The 19,307-nt window shown below is 43.8% G+C and overlaps 1 protein-coding gene across 5 annotated transcripts in view; it reads left to right on the forward strand.

The window, feature by feature from the left end:
- The window catches only part of SCML2 (Scm polycomb group protein like 2), a 685,095-nt gene that overhangs the window by 208,432 nt on the left and 457,356 nt on the right, over positions 1-19,307 (forward strand). For all 5 annotated transcript variants that reach the window (XM_069204521.1, XM_069204522.1, XM_069204519.1 and 2 more), the window contains 2 exons: positions 13,052-13,146; positions 13,935-14,003. In XM_069204521.1, the coding sequence (XP_069060622.1) occupies positions 13,125-13,146; positions 13,935-14,003 (91 nt within the window). In that variant the 5' untranslated portion in view covers positions 13,052-13,124. The remainder of the gene's footprint in view (positions 1-13,051; positions 13,147-13,934; positions 14,004-19,307) is intronic.

Below are 19,307 nucleotides of genomic sequence, written 5' to 3' on the forward strand. Positions count from 1 at the left end.
GGAGGACATAGTCAAGATGGCATCCACAGCATTGTGGCTTTCAGTGTGGTCTAGACCCAAAGCAGCACTAACCCAGTCCTTGATTTTAGACTTTATGAAGCTTGATGGGTTATACAAATGTAAATGAGTCATGTTTGTGAAGGAAACCCCATGACATCACTAATAGAGCTGAGCTATTCTTGAACCCAGAGCTGGTAAATAAATCGGTTAGCCATGTGGTTAAGAATGAACTAGCTAATTGGCTAAGGGAAGAAAGGTGAAATAAAGATTGAGGTTAAGGAAATGGTGACAGTTTACCTTCCCCTTTGTACGACCCCTGAGCCCTATTTACTAAGGGTAACACAGACTACAGGTATTACCTAGTGAGGCTCTGGTTGGGTTTGGCCCATTTTTTTGTGGCCTACACATCAGATATGTATTCTTCTAAAGCGTTAATATTGTGGTCCACGTGATTCCCTTTTGCTTCCATTACAGTTACATATGGTGCTTTTCCGTGGATTATATTATGATCAGAAAAGGAGTATATTGTTTCCACTTCTTAAGGCTCTTAATATTAGGCATTGCAAGGAAGCAATGATTTTCCTTCAGCTGTTGCAAAAGGACTAAGGGGGTTATTCTAACTTTGGAGGAGGTGTTAATCCGTCCCAAAAGTGACGGAAAAGTGACGGATTTACCACCAGCCGTATTACGAGTCCATTATATCCTATGGAACTCGTAATACGGCTGGTGGTATATCCGTCACTTTACCGTCACATTTGGGACGGATTAACACTCCTCCAAAGTTAGAATAACCCCCTTAGTCTGTACCACTGTTTATTTCTTCATCTCCTCTGGTGTGAAAGCTAGGACAATTCTTGTCAAATGAATTGTTTTTAGGGGGATTTTGTTGATTATGTCTGTACTTTTGTGATCGGTGCAGTGTGTAGCTCACTGAGAGTCTGCTTTCTGTATGCCCTTAGCTTTGTAGTACTGCAGCACTTGTTTTAAAATTTTATGAATGAACGTTACAATGAAATTTTTAGGTTTTTCAATTGTTTCTAACATACAATATTATATGGTCCTTTATTTTGTGTTATATTCGTATTCAATGATATTTGAATTGTATCTGATTTTTTCTTTGTAATAATGTATGCTGACATTTTATGGCCTGTTTGGCCAAAATACAGTTGTCTTGACTAGGTAAAGCCACTGCAATGTTTGATAAGTATTTTGCAACTATTATATTCATTTTTTTTTTTTTAAATCTGTTTATTAAACTTAATACAAAACAGGGTACAAGAATAGCAGTACAGTACATAAGGCTTGGTGAGAGAATGCCCAGCTTCTCTCTCCATGTGCTTTTCTTATCGTTTGTACATTACGCTGTACAACATAGCTGTATTTTAGTGTACTGGCTTTCAATTAACATTATATAACAAATAACACTTGACATAAAGGGTATTATTCTTAAATATGTATGGTAGCGTCAAATATAATATTGAGAACGTATGACTATGTAGGCATTAAGGGCTTCATTTCTATGTATGCGCTGTGGTGTGGAGAGCTGACAGTAGCAAGGGGCGTCTGGCGGGTAAATAAGTTATGGGTTAGGCATGGCATTACAGTAGGATGGAACTGTTTTCAACAAACTTGATTGTTATGGATAATTTTAATAGTAGCGTATCCCAGGAGTATTAAAGGGATTTTCTCATGGTGGATATTTGTCATCTCTGGATTCAATTCTAACTACAAAAAGGTCCCAGCTTTCAGTCCCGCCTTGTGTCTGACCTCTATTTTGTAATTGCCTTAGTGTTTGAGATTCCGCCAGTGTGTATTCATGCAGGTCTCGTAGCCAGAGGGAATGAGAAGGGGCATTTGGGGCCTTCCAGTGTGTAGCTATCAGGCGTTTATATGTCACAAATGCCAGATCCACAAACTTATGAATATGTTTATCACCTTTTGTGCGGTGGCGTATGTTAAGCAGGCAAGATACTGGAGTAGGGGTTAACAGCTGGTCTACCACGTCTGCAGTTGTAGCAACGACGCGGTTCCAGCTTGCGTTAATTGCGTGGCATTCCCAGACCATATGGTAGAAAGTTGCTGCGGGGTAGCGCATCTCGGACATATGGAGTTAGCGCCTGGGTATATTTTATGAATACGAGCTGGGGAGAGATATGCTTGATGCACATAATTGAATTGCGTGTATCTTAATCTGGAGTTGCGAGATACAAACTTAATCGAGCTAAAGGCTGTGTCCCAGGATTTTTGTGCAATTGGTGCAGGAAGGACGATGTCCCAGCGGTGCTTGACCTGGGTAAGGGCCTTGCAGCTACCTGCTAGAAGTATTTTATATAGTTTGGTAACAGCGCGTTTTGCCTCGCTCATAGAGAGTATTGCAGTAAGTAGGGGAGATTCTTTTGGTTCGTTGTGACCGCAGCCCCATATGTGACTTAGAAGATTAGTTATGGCATTGTATGTCAGAAAGGCTCCCGGTTTCATTACCTCCGTAGCCACTAAGTCCATAAACTTGATTGCACTGGAGTCATAATAAAAATCTCCTATGTTTAGGTTATTAACCGCTCGTACGTCATGATGAGAGGTTAGGGCCTGGATGCCTGGTAGCTGTGGCATTGGGAGCAAGGGAGAGTAGGGGAGGGGCTGCCCTTTGCCCTGCACGTATCTCTTCCAGCAGTGTCTGGCCGAGTCCAGTAAGGGAGTATTATGTTGTAGATGAGAGGGGCCTGTTAGTAAATATGTTAATGCCGATGTTGGGGTTGTGTAAGCCCTTATAGCTGTGGACTCTGTATTGGATGGTTCATTGAGCCATTTAGTGACCCACTGAAGTTGGGCTGCTGCATAATACAGCTCAAGGTTCGGCATGCCCAGGCCCCCCTCTTCTTGTGGATAGTGTGTGGTAGTTAGAGCTACTCTGCGTCTGTCTCTGCCCCAGAGCAAGTCAGTTAATAGGGAATGCGCTTTGTGGAAAAACGAACGCGGCAAGATCACCGGAAGTGCAGAGAAATAATATAAAAATCTCGGTAATATTAGCATCTTGACTATTGCTGTCCGGCCCATTGGCGATAGAGGTAAGGAACTCCAGAATATCAAGGAGCCTCGGGTGGAGCGAAGCAGCCTGTCTGTTACCTTCCCTTAGATCTGACATAGAGTGATATACTTGAACACCCAGATATTTGAAGGTTTGGTGTGTCCATGGTAGTTGATGCGTGGGGAGAGACGCACGCTGTGCTGAGGGCAGACAAGTAAGAGGGAAGATACAGGATTTAGACCAATTCACATGTAAGCCAGAGACAAGAGCAAACATATTCAGTATACGCATTATCCCGGGAAGGGAGACAGTATGATTGCGCAAGTATATCAGGGCATCATCTGCGTACAATGATATTATGTGATATGCGTCAAACTCCCGTATGCCCCATCTTTGTGCGCATCCCCTGAGCTTAATAGCGAGTGGTTCCATAGCTATTGCGAAAAGCAATGGAGAAAGCGGGCAGCCCTGCCTGGTTCCTCTATTTACAGGAAAGGCTTCCGACACTACCTGACCGGTTTTAACTCGGGCTGTTGGTTTAGAATATAGTGTAGCAATCCAACTGATAAAGCCACTCTGGAAGCCAAACGCCTTGAGGGTGCGGAATAAATATTCCCAACCTAGTGTGTCGAACGCCTTCTCTATATCTAATGACACGGTCACACTATTTGGGTCAGTGGTATTTTGCATGATACGGATTAGGCGCCTTATGTTAAGAAAGGTGTTTCTACCCGGAATAAATCCCGACTGGTCAGGGTGTATTAAGTGCGGCAAATGGGGGAGCAATCTATTTGCTAGGATTTTCCCTAGGAGTTTGCAATCCGAATTCAAAAGAGAGAGTGGTCTGTATGATCTAACATCCAGTGGATCTCGTCCTGGTTTTGGTAGGACCACTATTAATGCTTCCCTCATAGAGTCTGGTAATTGTTTTCTATTTCGTGCTTCATTAAACACCTCTAGTAAGGGTTGCAGTAGGTGAGTGCTTTGTGAGTTATAGTACTCTAGTGGTAGACCATCTGTGCCAGGGGTCTTGCCACGCGCCATCTGAGAGAGGGCTAAGCGAAGCTCCTCAATAGTAATGGGGCCATCTAGAATGTCAGCATTATTGGCAATATTTGAATTTTGGGGGATCTGAGCTAGAAATTCAGCCAGTTGTTGTTCTGCAGGGGGGATAGAGGATTGATATAACGAGTAGTAATACGTGTAAAAGGCCTTGTTAATGTCAGCTTGAGTGTTAACCACTATTCCTGTTTGTAATTTGATAGCCCCTATTGGCGACGATTGCGGAGATTGACGCACCAGCCACGCCAGCAGTTTGCCCGATCTGTCCCCCTCAGCGTGTTGTCTCGTTTTGAAATGTCTGTAGTCATGCTTGCTAAGACTGTCATCCGTTTCTCTATATTTTGCTTTCAGTGAGATTAGTGTTTCTGGTGGGGTATTATTTGTTGAGACTTCAATCTCCACCCTATGTATTTCGGATTCTAGTTTTAAAAACTCTGTGGTCAGCATTTTCTTAATGCCCACAGATGCTGCCAGGCAATGCCCTCTAATTACTACTTTATGGGCATCCCACTCAGTTGCTCGGGTTGATGTTGTGTTTTTATTTAGAGAGAAATAGGACGACAGACATGTTATCAATTCAGTATTAAAAGGGGGGTCAGTCAGGGCGTCTGGCTGCAGGCGCCATGTTGGAATACGGGCATGTATGTAGCCCCAGAGCAATGTAGAGTAGTGTGGGTTGTGGTCTGATAAAGTACGGGCTAGGTAGCCAGATGTAGCTACCTTTGGGATTATGTTGGGTGTAGCGAAGAACATATCTAGCCTGGTGTGAAGTTTGTGCACTGGTGAATAGAAAGAATACTCACGTAGTGTGGGATGAAAAGTTCTCCAAATTTCGCTTAGCCTATTATTAGAAGCCCAATCTGCCAGGTCAAGCGATGCTCGTTTAGCTGGGGCGTGAGTTAATGGAGGGGTAGAACGGTCTTTCAAGATATCTAGAACGCAGTTAAAGTCCCCGCCCCATATGGCATCTGTTGCGGGGTCGCTGAGCATGCTACTACCCAGTGCCTTGAGGAAGTCTTGTTGATTTGTATTAGGAGTGTATAATGTTATCAGGGCTAGGGGGACTCCGTCTAAAGTACCCTCCAGTACCACGTACCGCCCGTTTGGGTCACATTGCATGCGGGACATGGTGTATGGAACCCCGGGGGCTATCCAGATTATCGCTCCTCTAGCATATGTTGAGAAGGTGGTCCCATATAATTGGCCTTTCCATTTTGTTTTGGTATATGCCAACGAGGACTCAACTAGGTGGGTTTCTTGCAGCATGGCTATGTGTATCTGGTGCCTCCTGAGGTATGTATAAATCCGTTGCCTTTTGCTTGCGGATGCCATGCCCTTTACATTCCACGTGAGAATTTTATAGTGTGTGGTATAGCGCTGATTTTGGGATGCCATGGAATTTAAGTGAGTCATTATGGGGGGGTACCGCCTGTGGTTGCGTAAACCTGAATTTCTTTGTTCTTAGATACATACACTTATCATTTAGCCTCCTAGTCACTGGAGTGTGTGACCTGCCTCTTAGGTATATATTGTGTTGTGGCGCTCTGTAAATAGTACATGTCAATACATATAACAATAAAACATTCCATTCAACTATAACTATAAAATCTACTATACTTAGCAGCAGTTGCGATAAGAACAGGAGGAAAACAAAACTTGTCGGATTAGGGTAACGGTCCATATGGAGCGGGGGTGATCCAAGACTGCGGGTGGTTGAGTGTCTTAGACCCGGCCCATTTTGCGCATGTTGGTATCCTTGCCGAGCAGGAGCGGCAGCAAGCCGACCACACGAGTTAGGGAAAGTAATTTTGTGATGACAAACTACGGAAGTGTCTAGACAGGAGTAGCGGGTGAGGCGATCTCCTATCTGCAGGGGAAAAGATTTAACAAATGTCATCTGCTGTACGTGGAGTGAGGCTGGGGCCGCGGGCAGACTCCGCCGAGTCGGAGTTTAACTCTGGGTCAGGATCTGTTTCTGATTGTCCAGATAAAGATGTCGGTGACGCGTTGGCAAATCGCGATGTAGACTGTAGCAATAGCGATCGTTCAACTCGCGATTGTTCAGGAGTAGGTTTGTTATCATGTTTACTGCGAGGTCTGCGTTTATCCCTGGGAGGTAGGCTTTTATCATTGGGTGGTAGTGGGTCAGCTAGTCCTTTTGCGTGAAGCCATGTCCATGCATCTTCAGGCGTAGAGAAGAATAAAGTGCGGGTATTGTCTTGTATGCGAAGTTTAGCGGGGAACAACAAGGAGTATTTGATATTATGCTCTCTCAAACGCTCCCTTGATCCGGTAGAATGAGTTTCGTTTTTTTTGTACCTCTACTGTAAAATCCGGGTAGGCGGTTATTTGCGTGTTCTCAAAGTGCATTGGGCCTGTTTTTCGGATTAGTTGCAGTATAAGGTCTCTATCACGGTAGTTCAGTAATCTTGCTATGAGGGGACGTGGATATGCACCCGGTGGTGGAGGTCTGCCCGGGACCCTGTGGGCGCGCTCTATGGAAAAGAACTTTGGGACATTATTTTTCAATACCGATTCTGTCAGCCATTTTTCGATAAAGAGTTCTGTGCTGGGGCCCTCGACGCGTTCCGGAAATCCCACAAACCAGATGTTATTACGACGCGATCTGCCTTCGGCTTCCTCGGCTCTGCGTTTAAGTGTCTCAACTTCTGTTTTTATAGCACCCAGCTGTGACTTAACCTCACGCATAGATGGTGTGAGGTGCAACGTGTCTTTTTCCAGCTCAGCGACCTTTTCTGCTAGCGCCTGTTGGTCCGTGCGGAGCAAGTTAACATCTTCTGTGATTGAGCCAATCTTCGCCTCCACAGTTGTTTTAGTATCGAGTATGGCTTGTAGCACTTTTTCGAGTTGTGCTGAGTGCATTTGCAATGTCCCTCCCATTTTCTGAAGGGCTTGATATGTGTCTGAGGCCCCGGATGATGGAGGCGGCGTAGCAGAGTCCATGGTTCCAGGGGGCGCTCGTGGAGTCTTTGGTTTTCCCATTAGGTGGTTTTTATGCGATGCTGCTGTTGGTCTTTGGATTTAACGTTGCGTTGCTTGATTTTATCGCATTGGCAAGGTGCTTTGATGCTGGTAACGTGATTAAAATGGTACTGAAAGGTTTAGCTGCGCTTCAGCGCTTGAGGGTGTCAGGCGGTCCGCTCTTTTCCTACCTCACACTTACTGGTAGGTGCCTCTTAGATCAGTCGCTTCTGCAGTTTGTTGCTAGTTGTATTCCTGTTGATTTCTTACATTGATGTAATAATATCTTTTCTCTGGTCTCCCAACTTGGCTTAACATTTCTTTGTTTGCCCCTAGTGTGATGGGCTGTTTTGTTCCCTTGTGGCTACCACCACTGGTGGTTAAGGCCTGGGCTAGTCTTTCAATTGCCCTTATTTCTATGTGACTGGTAGCCTCCTGGATATTGCCCTGGTTAAATGATAGCCCACAAGTCTTTTAGAGGAGTACAGGAGAGTTATGTAGTGCCTGTGCAGCCGTCGTTTCCACTGCCGGCCGCAGTACCGATAGAGCGAGGCCCCCGAGGCGAAGCAGTAGCGCAGACAAGCCGCCACTTACCGCCTACGGGGATCCCCGACACTCCGCACGGTCGCGGCTCCAGCCGCACCACCTTTTTAGTGCCGTCAGCACTCAGTCTCCACCCAATACGGTCGCGTGGCGGCAATGGCCGCTCCGAGCGCTCCGCAGATCAGAAGCGAGCCAAGCGCCCCAGGTGTCCGAAGCTCCCCGAGAACATGTCCGCATATCCCAGGGCCTCCGACAGAGGCAGGAACTGGGGCAGAGAGAGTCGGTAATTCCTCTTTTGCTCGCTTCGAGCCCTGCTTTCCCTGTTTGGTAACTCTATCTGCTCCTCGCCCCCCGTCGAGGGCTGAGGGGGAGCTCAGACCACCAGCTCTCGCATGGAGGTCGATCGCGGCGGACCCGCAGCACCTGCGCGCCTGTGGCCCCCGGCGGAGCCGGTAATCTGCATACCAGCCGGCCAAGACCCCCGTCTCCGCCCAATACGGTTGCGTGGCGGCAATGGCCGCTCCGAGCGCTCCGCAGATCAGAAGCGAGCCCAGCACCCCAGGCAGCTCCCTTGCCGCTCTGCTCGCCACCGCTCCCGCCACGCCGGTCAAGCGCCTGGGGGGGATGGTTCTCGGCCCCGCAGCGGGTCAAGTGTCTTTGTAGAGGATTATTGTTTTAGGCCGGGTCGGAGCTGCGATTTATGCGTCCGACCCGGTCGCCATCTTGGACACGCCCCTCCAACTATTATATTCATAAGCATTGTTGGATGTGTTATTTCATGAAGCGGAGAATAACTTGGATGAGGAAGAACAAGTTAATAGAATTTCTAGTGAAAAACATTTATTTGTGTTAAATGTAAGTGGTGGGAGTGACAAATTAAGCAACCCATTTGTACCACGAGCATTGGGGGAGTAAAGTCCAAATGCATGATCACTCCAGATCTCCATACCCTATTATCAGTGTATGGAAAAGGAAATTTGTAGGTCACATTGGTGGGAAATAATTTGCTACTGACATTTGTCATTAAGGTTTCCCTTTGAAAAGATTGATGTTTTGGGTTATAGGCCAGTTGCTTTTAAATTCAAAAATAGACAGTGTGAAGGAAAACTGTATATTGCTAACAGAGGACCGTCTGTGTTGAGGTGGCATTATCAAGATAACCTAAACATGATGTTAAGCCCCAGCAATTCAGACACTGTGATGATTATAAATGCTAGTGAAAATGTAGGGACCAGGATGTTGGCGAAATATCCTAAGGTGTTTGCAAGAAAAATTGGAAACCTCACATATTTTGTGCATTATATTTTGATAAAGGATGATGCACATCCTAAAATCCACAAAGTTAGGAACATTTCTATTCTTTTAAGGGAGGAAATCCAAAATGAGCTAGATAAATTAAGTGCTGACATAATAGAAATGGAGGCATTTGAATGGAGTTCACCTGTAGTAATTGCCAGACGCAGTAATGGTAAAATCAAATTGTGTTGATCTGTTCTTCTTAATAATAATATCGTGGTTGACAAGTTTCCACTTCCAAAAATCTTTGAAATGTTTGCCCTAATCAATGATGCAAAATGGTTCACACCAATTGTATTATACGCAGCATCCCATGAAATAAATATAGCAAAAAATTTAAATGGGTTGCTATTAGTTTAAAAGAATGCCCTTCGGATTAGCATCTGAAGAATTGAGATCACTTCTTGGTCTTGTGGAATGTTATTCTTAGTTTGTTAAAGGTTTTTCAGGAAACGTATACAATGTTAGATAGCTATTGAGAAACAAAGCTAAGTATTTTTGGTCCCCACAAAGTCAGACGGTATTTGAAGATATCAGGAATGCTATTATCAAAGCTCCTGCTTTGAAAAATTCTAATCCCAATTTGGATAATGATGTTACTGTGGATGCTAGTAACAAAGGTTTAGGTGGACTGTTTACACAAAAAGATTCTAAAGGGATAGAAAGAATAATAGCTTATGCATCAAAGCATTGTCACCGGTGGAAGAGCAAGTAACGTTCACATATGTGTAGGCTTTAGAACATTTTAGGTCTTTATTATGGAGCAAACCATGTACAGTTAAAACTGGTCATAAGCCTCTGGTTAAGGTACTGACAACAGAAGGGATATTTAAGGCTTCCGCAAGGATAGCTAGAATGTCTGTGAGACTGCATTGAGTATGTCCCGGGCACAAGCAATGTTATGCAGAGTTTTATTCAGAATGCCATTGGATATTAAAGAGTGTGAAAACCGAGAGTGGGATGATTTCTGCATAGCTGTGGTTAATGAGCAAGGAGTCTCGGGAATTAAGGAAGAAGAATAGAAAAAAGTTTGCTAAGGATTTTGTATTACAAAAATTAATACACTTCATGGAATGAGGTTAGCCAAAGAAAATTGGCTCAACTGCAGAATTGAGGCATTTTTGGTAAGTAAAAGATGAGTAAACAGTGGAATGTGGAATTGTGCAAAAGGGTTTATAGTTATTCCACTAGTTACCCTGACAAAGAAAATTGTAACCTTGTGTCATGTTGGCCATGGAAGAATTGTCAAAACTAAACAAATTGTTAAAAATTATTATTTGTGCCCAGGGTTCGATGTGTTTGTGGAGGTAATGGTTAGGGAATGCATTGTGTGTTCCAGTTCTGGCAAATCTCTACTGACTCTTAGACCTAGTATGTGTGAACCCAAACCTTGGGACGCCCTTGCTATAGATAACATGGGACTTGTTGGAAATAGTCAGAAATATGTAATTGCTTTAATAGATTTTTTTCCCAAGATGGCTGATAGTAAAAATTGTGGAAAGAGTTGACACTGATGATGTTTTAGTATTTTTAAATGAAGTATTCTTGAAAGAAGGTTTACCAGTACAGATAATTAGCGACAGTGGTGTTCAATTCGTGTCTGGCAAAGCACAAAATTATTTTGCCAGTGTGGGAATCAAACACAGAACCATGTCCCTTTATAATCCCAGGGGGAACGGAATGATAGAATGCTTCAACAGAGTGATAAAAAAATGCTCTGCAGTTAGCAGTCAGAAATTGAGATAATTGGGAAATTCAAATTTTTTAAAGTTTGAATGTACAGATCAGCGTATCATCAGGTGTGTCACCTTTTGAAGTCATGTGAGGAAGGGAAGCCAGTACTGAGCGGGGCACAGAATGGTTAGTGTGATCTTCCACAACATGTCTTTCTATGGCAACGGTCGGAAAAAAAATTGAGGACCCATTTAAAATAAAAATAAAAACAATATGGTTTAAGGAACAACACTGAAGATGCCACGATTGAAGTGGGGATGGTGGTTAAGGTGAGGAAATCTTGGAAAGTCAGGAAGGGTGAAAGTCAATTCACCTTAACGCTTGAAAGTAGTCAGGGTATTGCATAATGCTGTCATGTTGAGTGATGGCAAAGTTTGGAATTTGAAAAGAATTGCTGTGCTAAATGGTGGAGTTATAACGAATTAAGGTGTTCCTAATAAAGGTGCAAAATTGGATTGGGAAGAAGTATAACAGGAGTAAAATGGAAGCTCCTGATGGACAAGTTGATCTTGAAGATTTTATAGAGGAAAGGGAAGAAGTGGAAGGTCAGGAAGGAGATACTACTGGTAACAGTCAAGACGAGTTGGATGGGAAGAGTGTAAGAGGAGAAACTGCCAGAGAAATGATAGATGAATCCAACCGAGGAATAGTGCGTGAATCTGTTGTAATGGAAAAGGAAAAATGTGTGAACTAAGCCCAGATGTTTATCAGATTATGAAATGACGTATTAGGTGATAATGCAGTTTTTCTTTATTATTTTGTTTAAAGTTTTTACTTGCATAATAAGAGTGTATATAGTTAGATGTTTTTTAAGAGTGTTGTTTATTTTTATTGTTTATAAATGAGAAAGATGTGTTATGTTATGTGCCATGCCACACTGTTGTGTCATGGTATTCTTTCTTTCGTATTGTTGCCCGTACTCCAGTCCCCTAGGCACCTAAGGAATTTTAGATTGTTAATAGAGGGACAGTTGCCTAGGGAGTGTGTAGAGCAATCTGGGAGGCAAAGGTTGTCAGGCATTTTGCTGTGTATTAAGTGTTCCAGACTGGAAGTAAACTTTTGGAAACCTCTTAGTATTGCCTATACTTTGCACCATGTCATCGTCACATATTGTAAGCTTTGGTAACTTGGAACTTGACTGGCAGTTAACTCTTGCCATTCCTCTTGCCATTCCTGTCTTGTTTGTATGAACATCTGTGGATAAAGAAAATAAAACCAAAAATAAAGCCACAACGAAAGCCATGAGCTATTGTTTGAAGTACAGTGTAAATATTATTCCGTATGTACACCACACAAAGTTGTATTGGTGAGTTTCCTGTTATACACTGCTCTTCTCAAAGCCTGTAAGACTGCTTACCTTCAAAGGTAAGGTAGCAAGTCTTGTTTAAAGCAATATCCTAGTTAAATAAATTTGTCGATCTACATTCTGAGCTACTTTCATCTATGTATCAGTTTAGAGTAGAAGACCAGTTTTGTCATGCTGTTCTTTACCTTCTTTGCATTAAGAATATTTCTCTTTTCTACCTGTTAAATATACTTCTTTTATAATTTGTTCCCATAAAGTGAAAAATGTTGAATGATCGCCATGTACAGAAAAAGTTGATCACTTAACATTGTAACACCCAGAGCAGGCTTTAGGGCAGTGCGCGTGGTGCGGCCGCACCGGGTGCTGACGTCAGAGTGGATGCAGTGTTTTATCAAGTACTTGCGAAATTTGCTACTTAAAGCACCTGCGGAAAAGTTCATTGTGCGTTCAGCCTCCAGGAAACAATTAAAATGTCAAGATACCTCTTGTGATTCCTGCGAGGGAGGGATGGGAGTTTTGTCTAGCGGCAGCTTTGACTCACCTTAAAGTAGCGCAGAGGATTAATATGCCTGTTGCAAAGAACAGGTCTGTAGTCTATGTGGACAGCTGAGTTCATTAGTAAAGCCAGCCTTCACACGTGCTCTAAAACAAATGAATGTATTTGAGAGGGGCTGTGGAGAGGTGAGTGGCACATTTGCTGGGTGTTAGTGAGTGAATCGGAGGAGGTGGTCATGGGGATACTGGGGGGCGCCCCAAAAATTTTTTTGCCCAGGGTGCCACCAGCACTAAAGCCGGCCCTGGTAACACCCGTATTTCATCATTATAAACCATGGCAGATGTTCCACTTTTTCCCTAGTATGCTATATTTTGAATTGTAATTTTCTTATTTGCTTGTCAATGCACCCCATAAAATGCAAATTTAGGAAAGCATGAGTATATAATTGCAAAGAAAGTTGACTATTCATCACAGGCTCGTAAAACATTGTTTCCACTCCTTAATTGGGGTAAAAAATTTCACACAATTTGTAGAATTACTCATGTTACTGTATAAAAGATCCAGTTGAAAACATTTTTGTCAGTCTTACTTTTCCTTTCATCCACAGAAAACTGCCTCAATAAAAGAGATCTTTAGAGTCCTTCTCTGCTGCTGGAGCAAAGGCAATTGGGATATCTGCCATGGTGCGGACAGCAGTTTCTGGTAAGAATCATGAGTAAGAGGAGGTGGGTGGGTGCAAAATAGTTTCTGTTGGAACATTAGATCGTGCCAAACCAGTAATTCGTCCGGGACTGCTTTCTAATGGCACATCCAGCATTAGTTTTTGCCTGAGTTCCTTTTTTGTTCGTTTTGGTTCTATTTTTTATTTTCTTGTTTGATTAATTTCACTCACTTCTAATCTTTTTTTGTTTGAGATTTTAATTTGTTTTTTGGCTTACTTTTGTTTTTTAAAAACACTTTTTGGCATGTTGGGGGTCATATCCAAAAATCTCTAGGGAAAAACGTTTTCTCCTAAAGTGTTGCTGTATGAGTTTTGAATAGATGCCAGACTGTTCCAGATTCACAAATGCTCCAGGAAATTTGACAGTCTTATTTTTCCTGAGTTAATTCAGTTCCCAAAACGTGTGTGCCCAATCTCCAGCCATTGGAAAATTCTGCACACATTAATTGTGTGGCTGTGTTCTTTCCCATGTGGGATTTTCTCTGAAAGCGAAAATATTTTTCCCTGTAAAGTCACTCTTCATACCATGATTTTTTTAAATCCGGGTGTGAAACTTGCGCTCAAATAAATTGTGTTTGTCTGTATGTCACTTACTTGCATACAAATGTTAATTAGTCCTATGAGTCTTCTGCACAGAGGGCTAAATTGACATTACAAAAAATTATTACGTACTTTTTTTATCAAGTATTATAATGTTTTAACTAACAGATGCACAACTTCATTTTAAATGGAAGCATAAACATTTTATACTGAACTTATTATTTTACAGATTCAAGGGACGGTAACAAAGAAAGACCGTGGAGTAGTTCACAGTCAGATAGCTCCCCTTCGAGTCACGGTGTGTATAAATGATCACAAACTGCCAAACCTTTACTAGACTAATCTATTGAAATGCTGGAATGGTGTTATTTGTGTAGCATCTTTTTTTTATTATTTTTTTTATTAGTACAAGTTGTACATACAGCTGTATTTAAAGTGTGAGAGCAGGAGAAAGATGCCCTTTAGTGCCCATACTCATCACAAGTGAATGTGTGCTTGCCTTTTTTCCAATGTTCGTTGAACTTTCCCATCCACTTATTGTGGGAGCAGAATTGTTCTCCCGCTCTCCATTTCTTCTTTTTTAGTGAATGTCATACCATTAAACCTTGTTCTATAAACCTGGAGTAGGTAAATGGCTCCCTGTTGCAGTTACCCCCCACTTTTTGCCTGATATTGATGCTGACTTGACTGAGAAGTGTGCTGGGACCCTGCTAACCAGGCCCCAGCACCAGTGTTCTTTCACCTAAAATGTACCATTGTTCAACAATTGCCACATCTCTGGCACACAGATAAGTGCCTTGTAAAAGGCACCAGTGGTACCAAGGGCCCTGTTACCAAGGAAGGTCCCTAAGGGCTGCAGCACATGTTGTGCCACCCTAAGGGACCCCTCACCTAAAACATGCACACTGCCATTGCAGATTGTGTGTTTTGGTGTGGAGAAAAAGGCAAAGTCGACATGGCATCCCCCTCAGGATGCCATGCACACAAAAAGTTGCTTGTGGCATAGGTAAGTCACCCCTCTAGCAGGCCTTACAACCCTAAGTCAGGGTGCACTATGCCACAGGTGAGGGCATAGCTGCATGAGCAATATGCCTCTACAGTGTCTGTCTATTCTTAGACATTGTAAGTACAGTGTGGCCATATTAAGTATATGGTCTGGGAGTTTGTCAAAACGAACTCCACAGCTCAATAATGATTATACTGAATACTGGGAAGTTTGGTATCAAACTTCTCAGAATAATAAACCCACACTGATGCCAGTGTTGGATTTATTACAAAATGCACACAGAGGGTGTCTTAGAAGATGCCCCCTGTATTTTGCCCAATCCTTCAGTGCAGCACTGACTGGTCTGTGCCAGCCTGCCACTGAGATGAGTTTCTGCCCCCCTGGGGTGAAAGCCTTTGTGCTCTCTGAGGACAGAAACAAAGCCTGCACTGGGTGGAGGTGCTTCTCACCTTCCCCTGCAGGAACTGTAACACCTGGCGGTGAGCCTTAATGGCTCATGCCTTTTGTTACAGCACCCCAGGGCTTTCCAGCTAGGGGAGATGCCCACCCCTCCGGCCACTGCCCCCACTTTTGTTGGCAAGGCTGGAGGAGATAATTAGAAAAACAAGGAGGAGTCCCCCACCAGTCAGTAGGATTAGGGATGTGCCCCCCTCCTCTCAGGGAGGAGGCACAAAGAGTGTGTAGCCACCCTCCAGGACAGTAGCCATTGGCTACTGCCCTCCTGACCTAAACACCCCACTAAATCTAGTATTTAGGGGCACCCCAGAACCCAGGAAATCAGATTCCTGCAACCTACAACAAGAAGGACTGCTGACCTGAAAGCCCTGCAGAGATGATGGAGACGACAACTGACTTGGTCCCAGCCCTACTGGCCTGTCTCCAGACTCAGAGAACCTGCACAGCGACGCATCCAACAGGGACCAGCGACCTCTGAAGCCTCAGAGGACAGCCCTGAAGCCGAAGGACCAATAAACTCCTGTGTACAGCGGCACTGTTCAAAAACAGCAACAACTTTGCAACTTTCTTGAAACTCCTTAAGAACTCACTCTTCCCGCCGGAAGCGTGAGACTTCACACTCTGTGCCCGATGCCCCCGGCTCGAGCTCCAGAGAACCAACACTACAGGGAGGACTCCCAGGCGACTGCAACCTCGTGAGTTACCTGAGACAACCCCCCTGGAGTCCCACAGCGACGCATGCAGAGAGGATCCAGAGGCTCCCACTGACCGCGACTGCCTGGAACAAAGAACCCGACGCCTGGACCAAGCACTGCATCAGCAGCCCCCAGGACCAGATGGAACCGAACTCCAGTGCAGGAGTGACCATCAGGCGACCCTCTGTCTAGCCCAGTCGGTGGCTGGCCCGAGAAGCCCCCCTGTGCCCTGCCTGCACCGCTAGAATGACCCCCTGGTCCCTCCATTCATTCCTATTGAAAACCCGACACCTGCTTTGCACACTTGCACCCGCCCACCCCTGTGCCGCTGAGGGTGTGTGTTGTGTGCCTACTAGTGCCCCCCCCCAGTGCTCTACAAAAACCCCCCTGGTATGCCTGCCGAAGACGCAGGTACTTACCTGTTGGCAGACTGGAACCAGAGCACCCCTGTTCTCCGTAGGCGCCTATGTGTTTTGGGCCCTTCTTTGACCTCTGCACCTGACCGGCCCTGTGTTGCTGGTGCGGTGACTTTAGGGTTGCCTTGAACCCCCAACGGTGGGCTGCCTATGCCCAGTAACTTGAACTTGTAAGTGCCTTACTTACCTGAAAAACTAACCATTACTTACTTCCCCCAGGAACTGTTGATTTTTGCACTGTGTCCACTTTTAAAATAGCTTATTGCCATTTTAACTAAAACTGTATATGTTACTGCTCTAATTCCAAGTTCCTTACTTACCTGTGTGGAGTACCTTTCATTGTATGTATTTTCTTCCAATCTTGAATCTTGTGGTTCTAAAATAAATTAAGAAAATATATTTTTCTATATAAAAAAACTATTGGCCTGGAGTAAAGACTTTGAGTGTGTGTCCCTCGTTTATTGACTGTGTGTGTACAAGAAATGCTTAACACTACCTTCTGATAAGCCTACTGCTCGACCACACTACCACAAAATAGAGTATTAGAATTACCTAATTTTGCCACTATCTCACCTCTAAGGGAACCCTTAGACTCTGTGCACGCTATCTCTTACTTTGAGATACTATATACAGAGCCAACTTCCTACACCTGGGAACAACATTAATGCACCCTCAATGCACTGACCACATTTTCTTGCCAACTGTTTTAGTCTGATACTTGTTTCACAGTTGCTGCACTTATTTTCTTTCAGCTTGATATGTATTGCATGTTGTTGTTTAATTGTTTTCCTTGTTACCGGAGCATCCCTTAACACATTAAAACAAAGGCATTTTCCTTTGAAAAATTCCAAGGCTTGCTTGACTTCTGGCTTGCTCCTGTTTTGCATTGTACTGGAGACACTTCTTTGACCCTCCTAACAGCCCTTCAATATAAACAATTATGAGTGACAGGTACTGTTTTAATGGGAGATCTTTCCCTTTGTTGAATATAGCTAGCTAGCAGTCATTACCCAGAGAACTCATTAGTTGGTGTAGTACCACTGTCATGAAATAACTTTGGTACAAACTTATTAAATTCCACTCACCATCCATGCCGTTTTCTAACTCTACCTATGGTGTACTCCTAGAAATGCATTAGTTAGAATAATCCTTGTGCGGTAAATCGTACTTTGATAAAATACTTTATTTGCACCAGTACTCCAGCGCTCTTTTGTCCCTGAACAGTTAACAGTGTAACTCAGAGGCACTAAAATATTCTGAAGCCAAAGTTACTTTGAAGAGCTTCATCTGACTGACAAAATCTTTTGTAAAGTACATGACATGGCCGAAACGGTCCACTCTTTGGATGTTGAGGGTATATGAGACAGTCTCCTTCTCTTTCTCTTTCTCTCTCTTTCTCTTTCTCTCTTTCTTTCTCTCCCTCTCCCTCCTATTTATAAGCGATAGAACATATGTCTAGACTTGGCAGTATCCTGGAGAGCAACATTCAATGTTACTTTTGAAATCTTAAATGCTTGTTGCTGGTTCTGGGGCCACAGGCAAACATGGGCTACTGGGCTTCGTTTGCATCAACTGGAATCTCTTCCTTCTGCTGTCTATGGGCCTTACTTAATAAAGGACCAAAAACTGATCACCAGGTAGACACTTTCAACACTTTACTCCCAGAGCAGTTCAAGACTTGCACAGGGAGGTGATGTGAGTTTAGAGACTCGGAATTCAGTACATGAATAACATAGATACGTTTCCAACCTTGTTTTGTCATATAAAACTAAAAGCTGGGGTTGTAGGCTAGATACCAAGAATATAAGGCCATACTGATCAGGACATTCTGCTAGACAAATGAGTGATCAATGTGACCTCAACTTGGTGTCGACAGCAGCATCTAGAAGCTACACTTAGGTTAGCAGTTAGCATAGAGGTCCCATGGCCACATGCCCTGTGTCAGAAAAGATTACAGGGTAAAGCACTTTTCCACCTGGCCTGTTCTGCAAGGAGGTTACTACACAGCGTTAGTGAATGGGATGAGTTACGTCTGGGAGTTACTCAGATGTGGATAGACAGAGCAACATGGGGTAACCACAGCTCAGGGTAACCCCCCTCCATCAGTGACATCTTGCTTGATGCTTTGCTTTCTGGTTTTAGTTTTTCTAGGACTAATCTTTATTTCTGACAGCACCAGGGCTGAAGGGTGCTATTCTAAGCAACTTTTTGCCATATGTATACCTTTGGTAGCACTTACTCTTCAGTGACAGCTACTTTCTTCAAGCCTCTAACCAAGCTGCACTTCTCGCAGGATTGTTGCACAGCTTCTGGTCTGTTCCTGACCAGATAAGGATACAGGGTGACAAATGAAGCATCCTGTAAACTCTGAATGTTTCCCTTGCTGTGTGCTGCTGGACACCGATCCAGTGAAAACTCTCTGGAACAATGACCTCTGGATTTGATGTGGTGGAAGGGCAGAATCTTAACAAAGAAGTCTAGAACTTCTCTGGAGCATGAGATAGATTCTTTATTTTATGTTAGCCCTTTAGGTTGGAGCTACAACCTGGTAGGTCCCATTGGGTGCCAAGCCTCCCGCTTACTTTACTTAAATTCCAGGCTTCATCCCCTGATACTACATGCATCATCTCATTCTCACAGCATCCAAACTCAGCATCCTGCAGCAGGCTCACTCACCCCATCCTTACACAGTTACTACAGCCATCCCTCTTTACTTCCACATTAGGCAAACCAGACCTGCCATGCCCCTATATCATCTTCTGACCTCACACACTGGATAGGTGTTAGGCCAATGAAGTGATCATGTAGAAACTACAAGGCAAACTCACACATCTTCTCCCTATTCCACAAGCAACACTCATATATCCAGAATGATATTACAAACACTAACACACTGACACAGACAATGTGCAGCCCATTGCTCCTCACAGCCAGCACTCACTCACACTAGATGGCCAAACCACTTGACCATATGCCAGACAGAAGATTTTCAGATGAAACTTCTCTCTTAGACATTGTGGACAGCCTCC

The sequence above is a fragment of the Pleurodeles waltl genome, chromosome 8 (assembly GCF_031143425.1).
Source record: "Pleurodeles waltl isolate 20211129_DDA chromosome 8, aPleWal1.hap1.20221129, whole genome shotgun sequence".
Taxonomy (NCBI): domain Eukaryota; kingdom Metazoa; phylum Chordata; class Amphibia; order Caudata; family Salamandridae; genus Pleurodeles; species Pleurodeles waltl.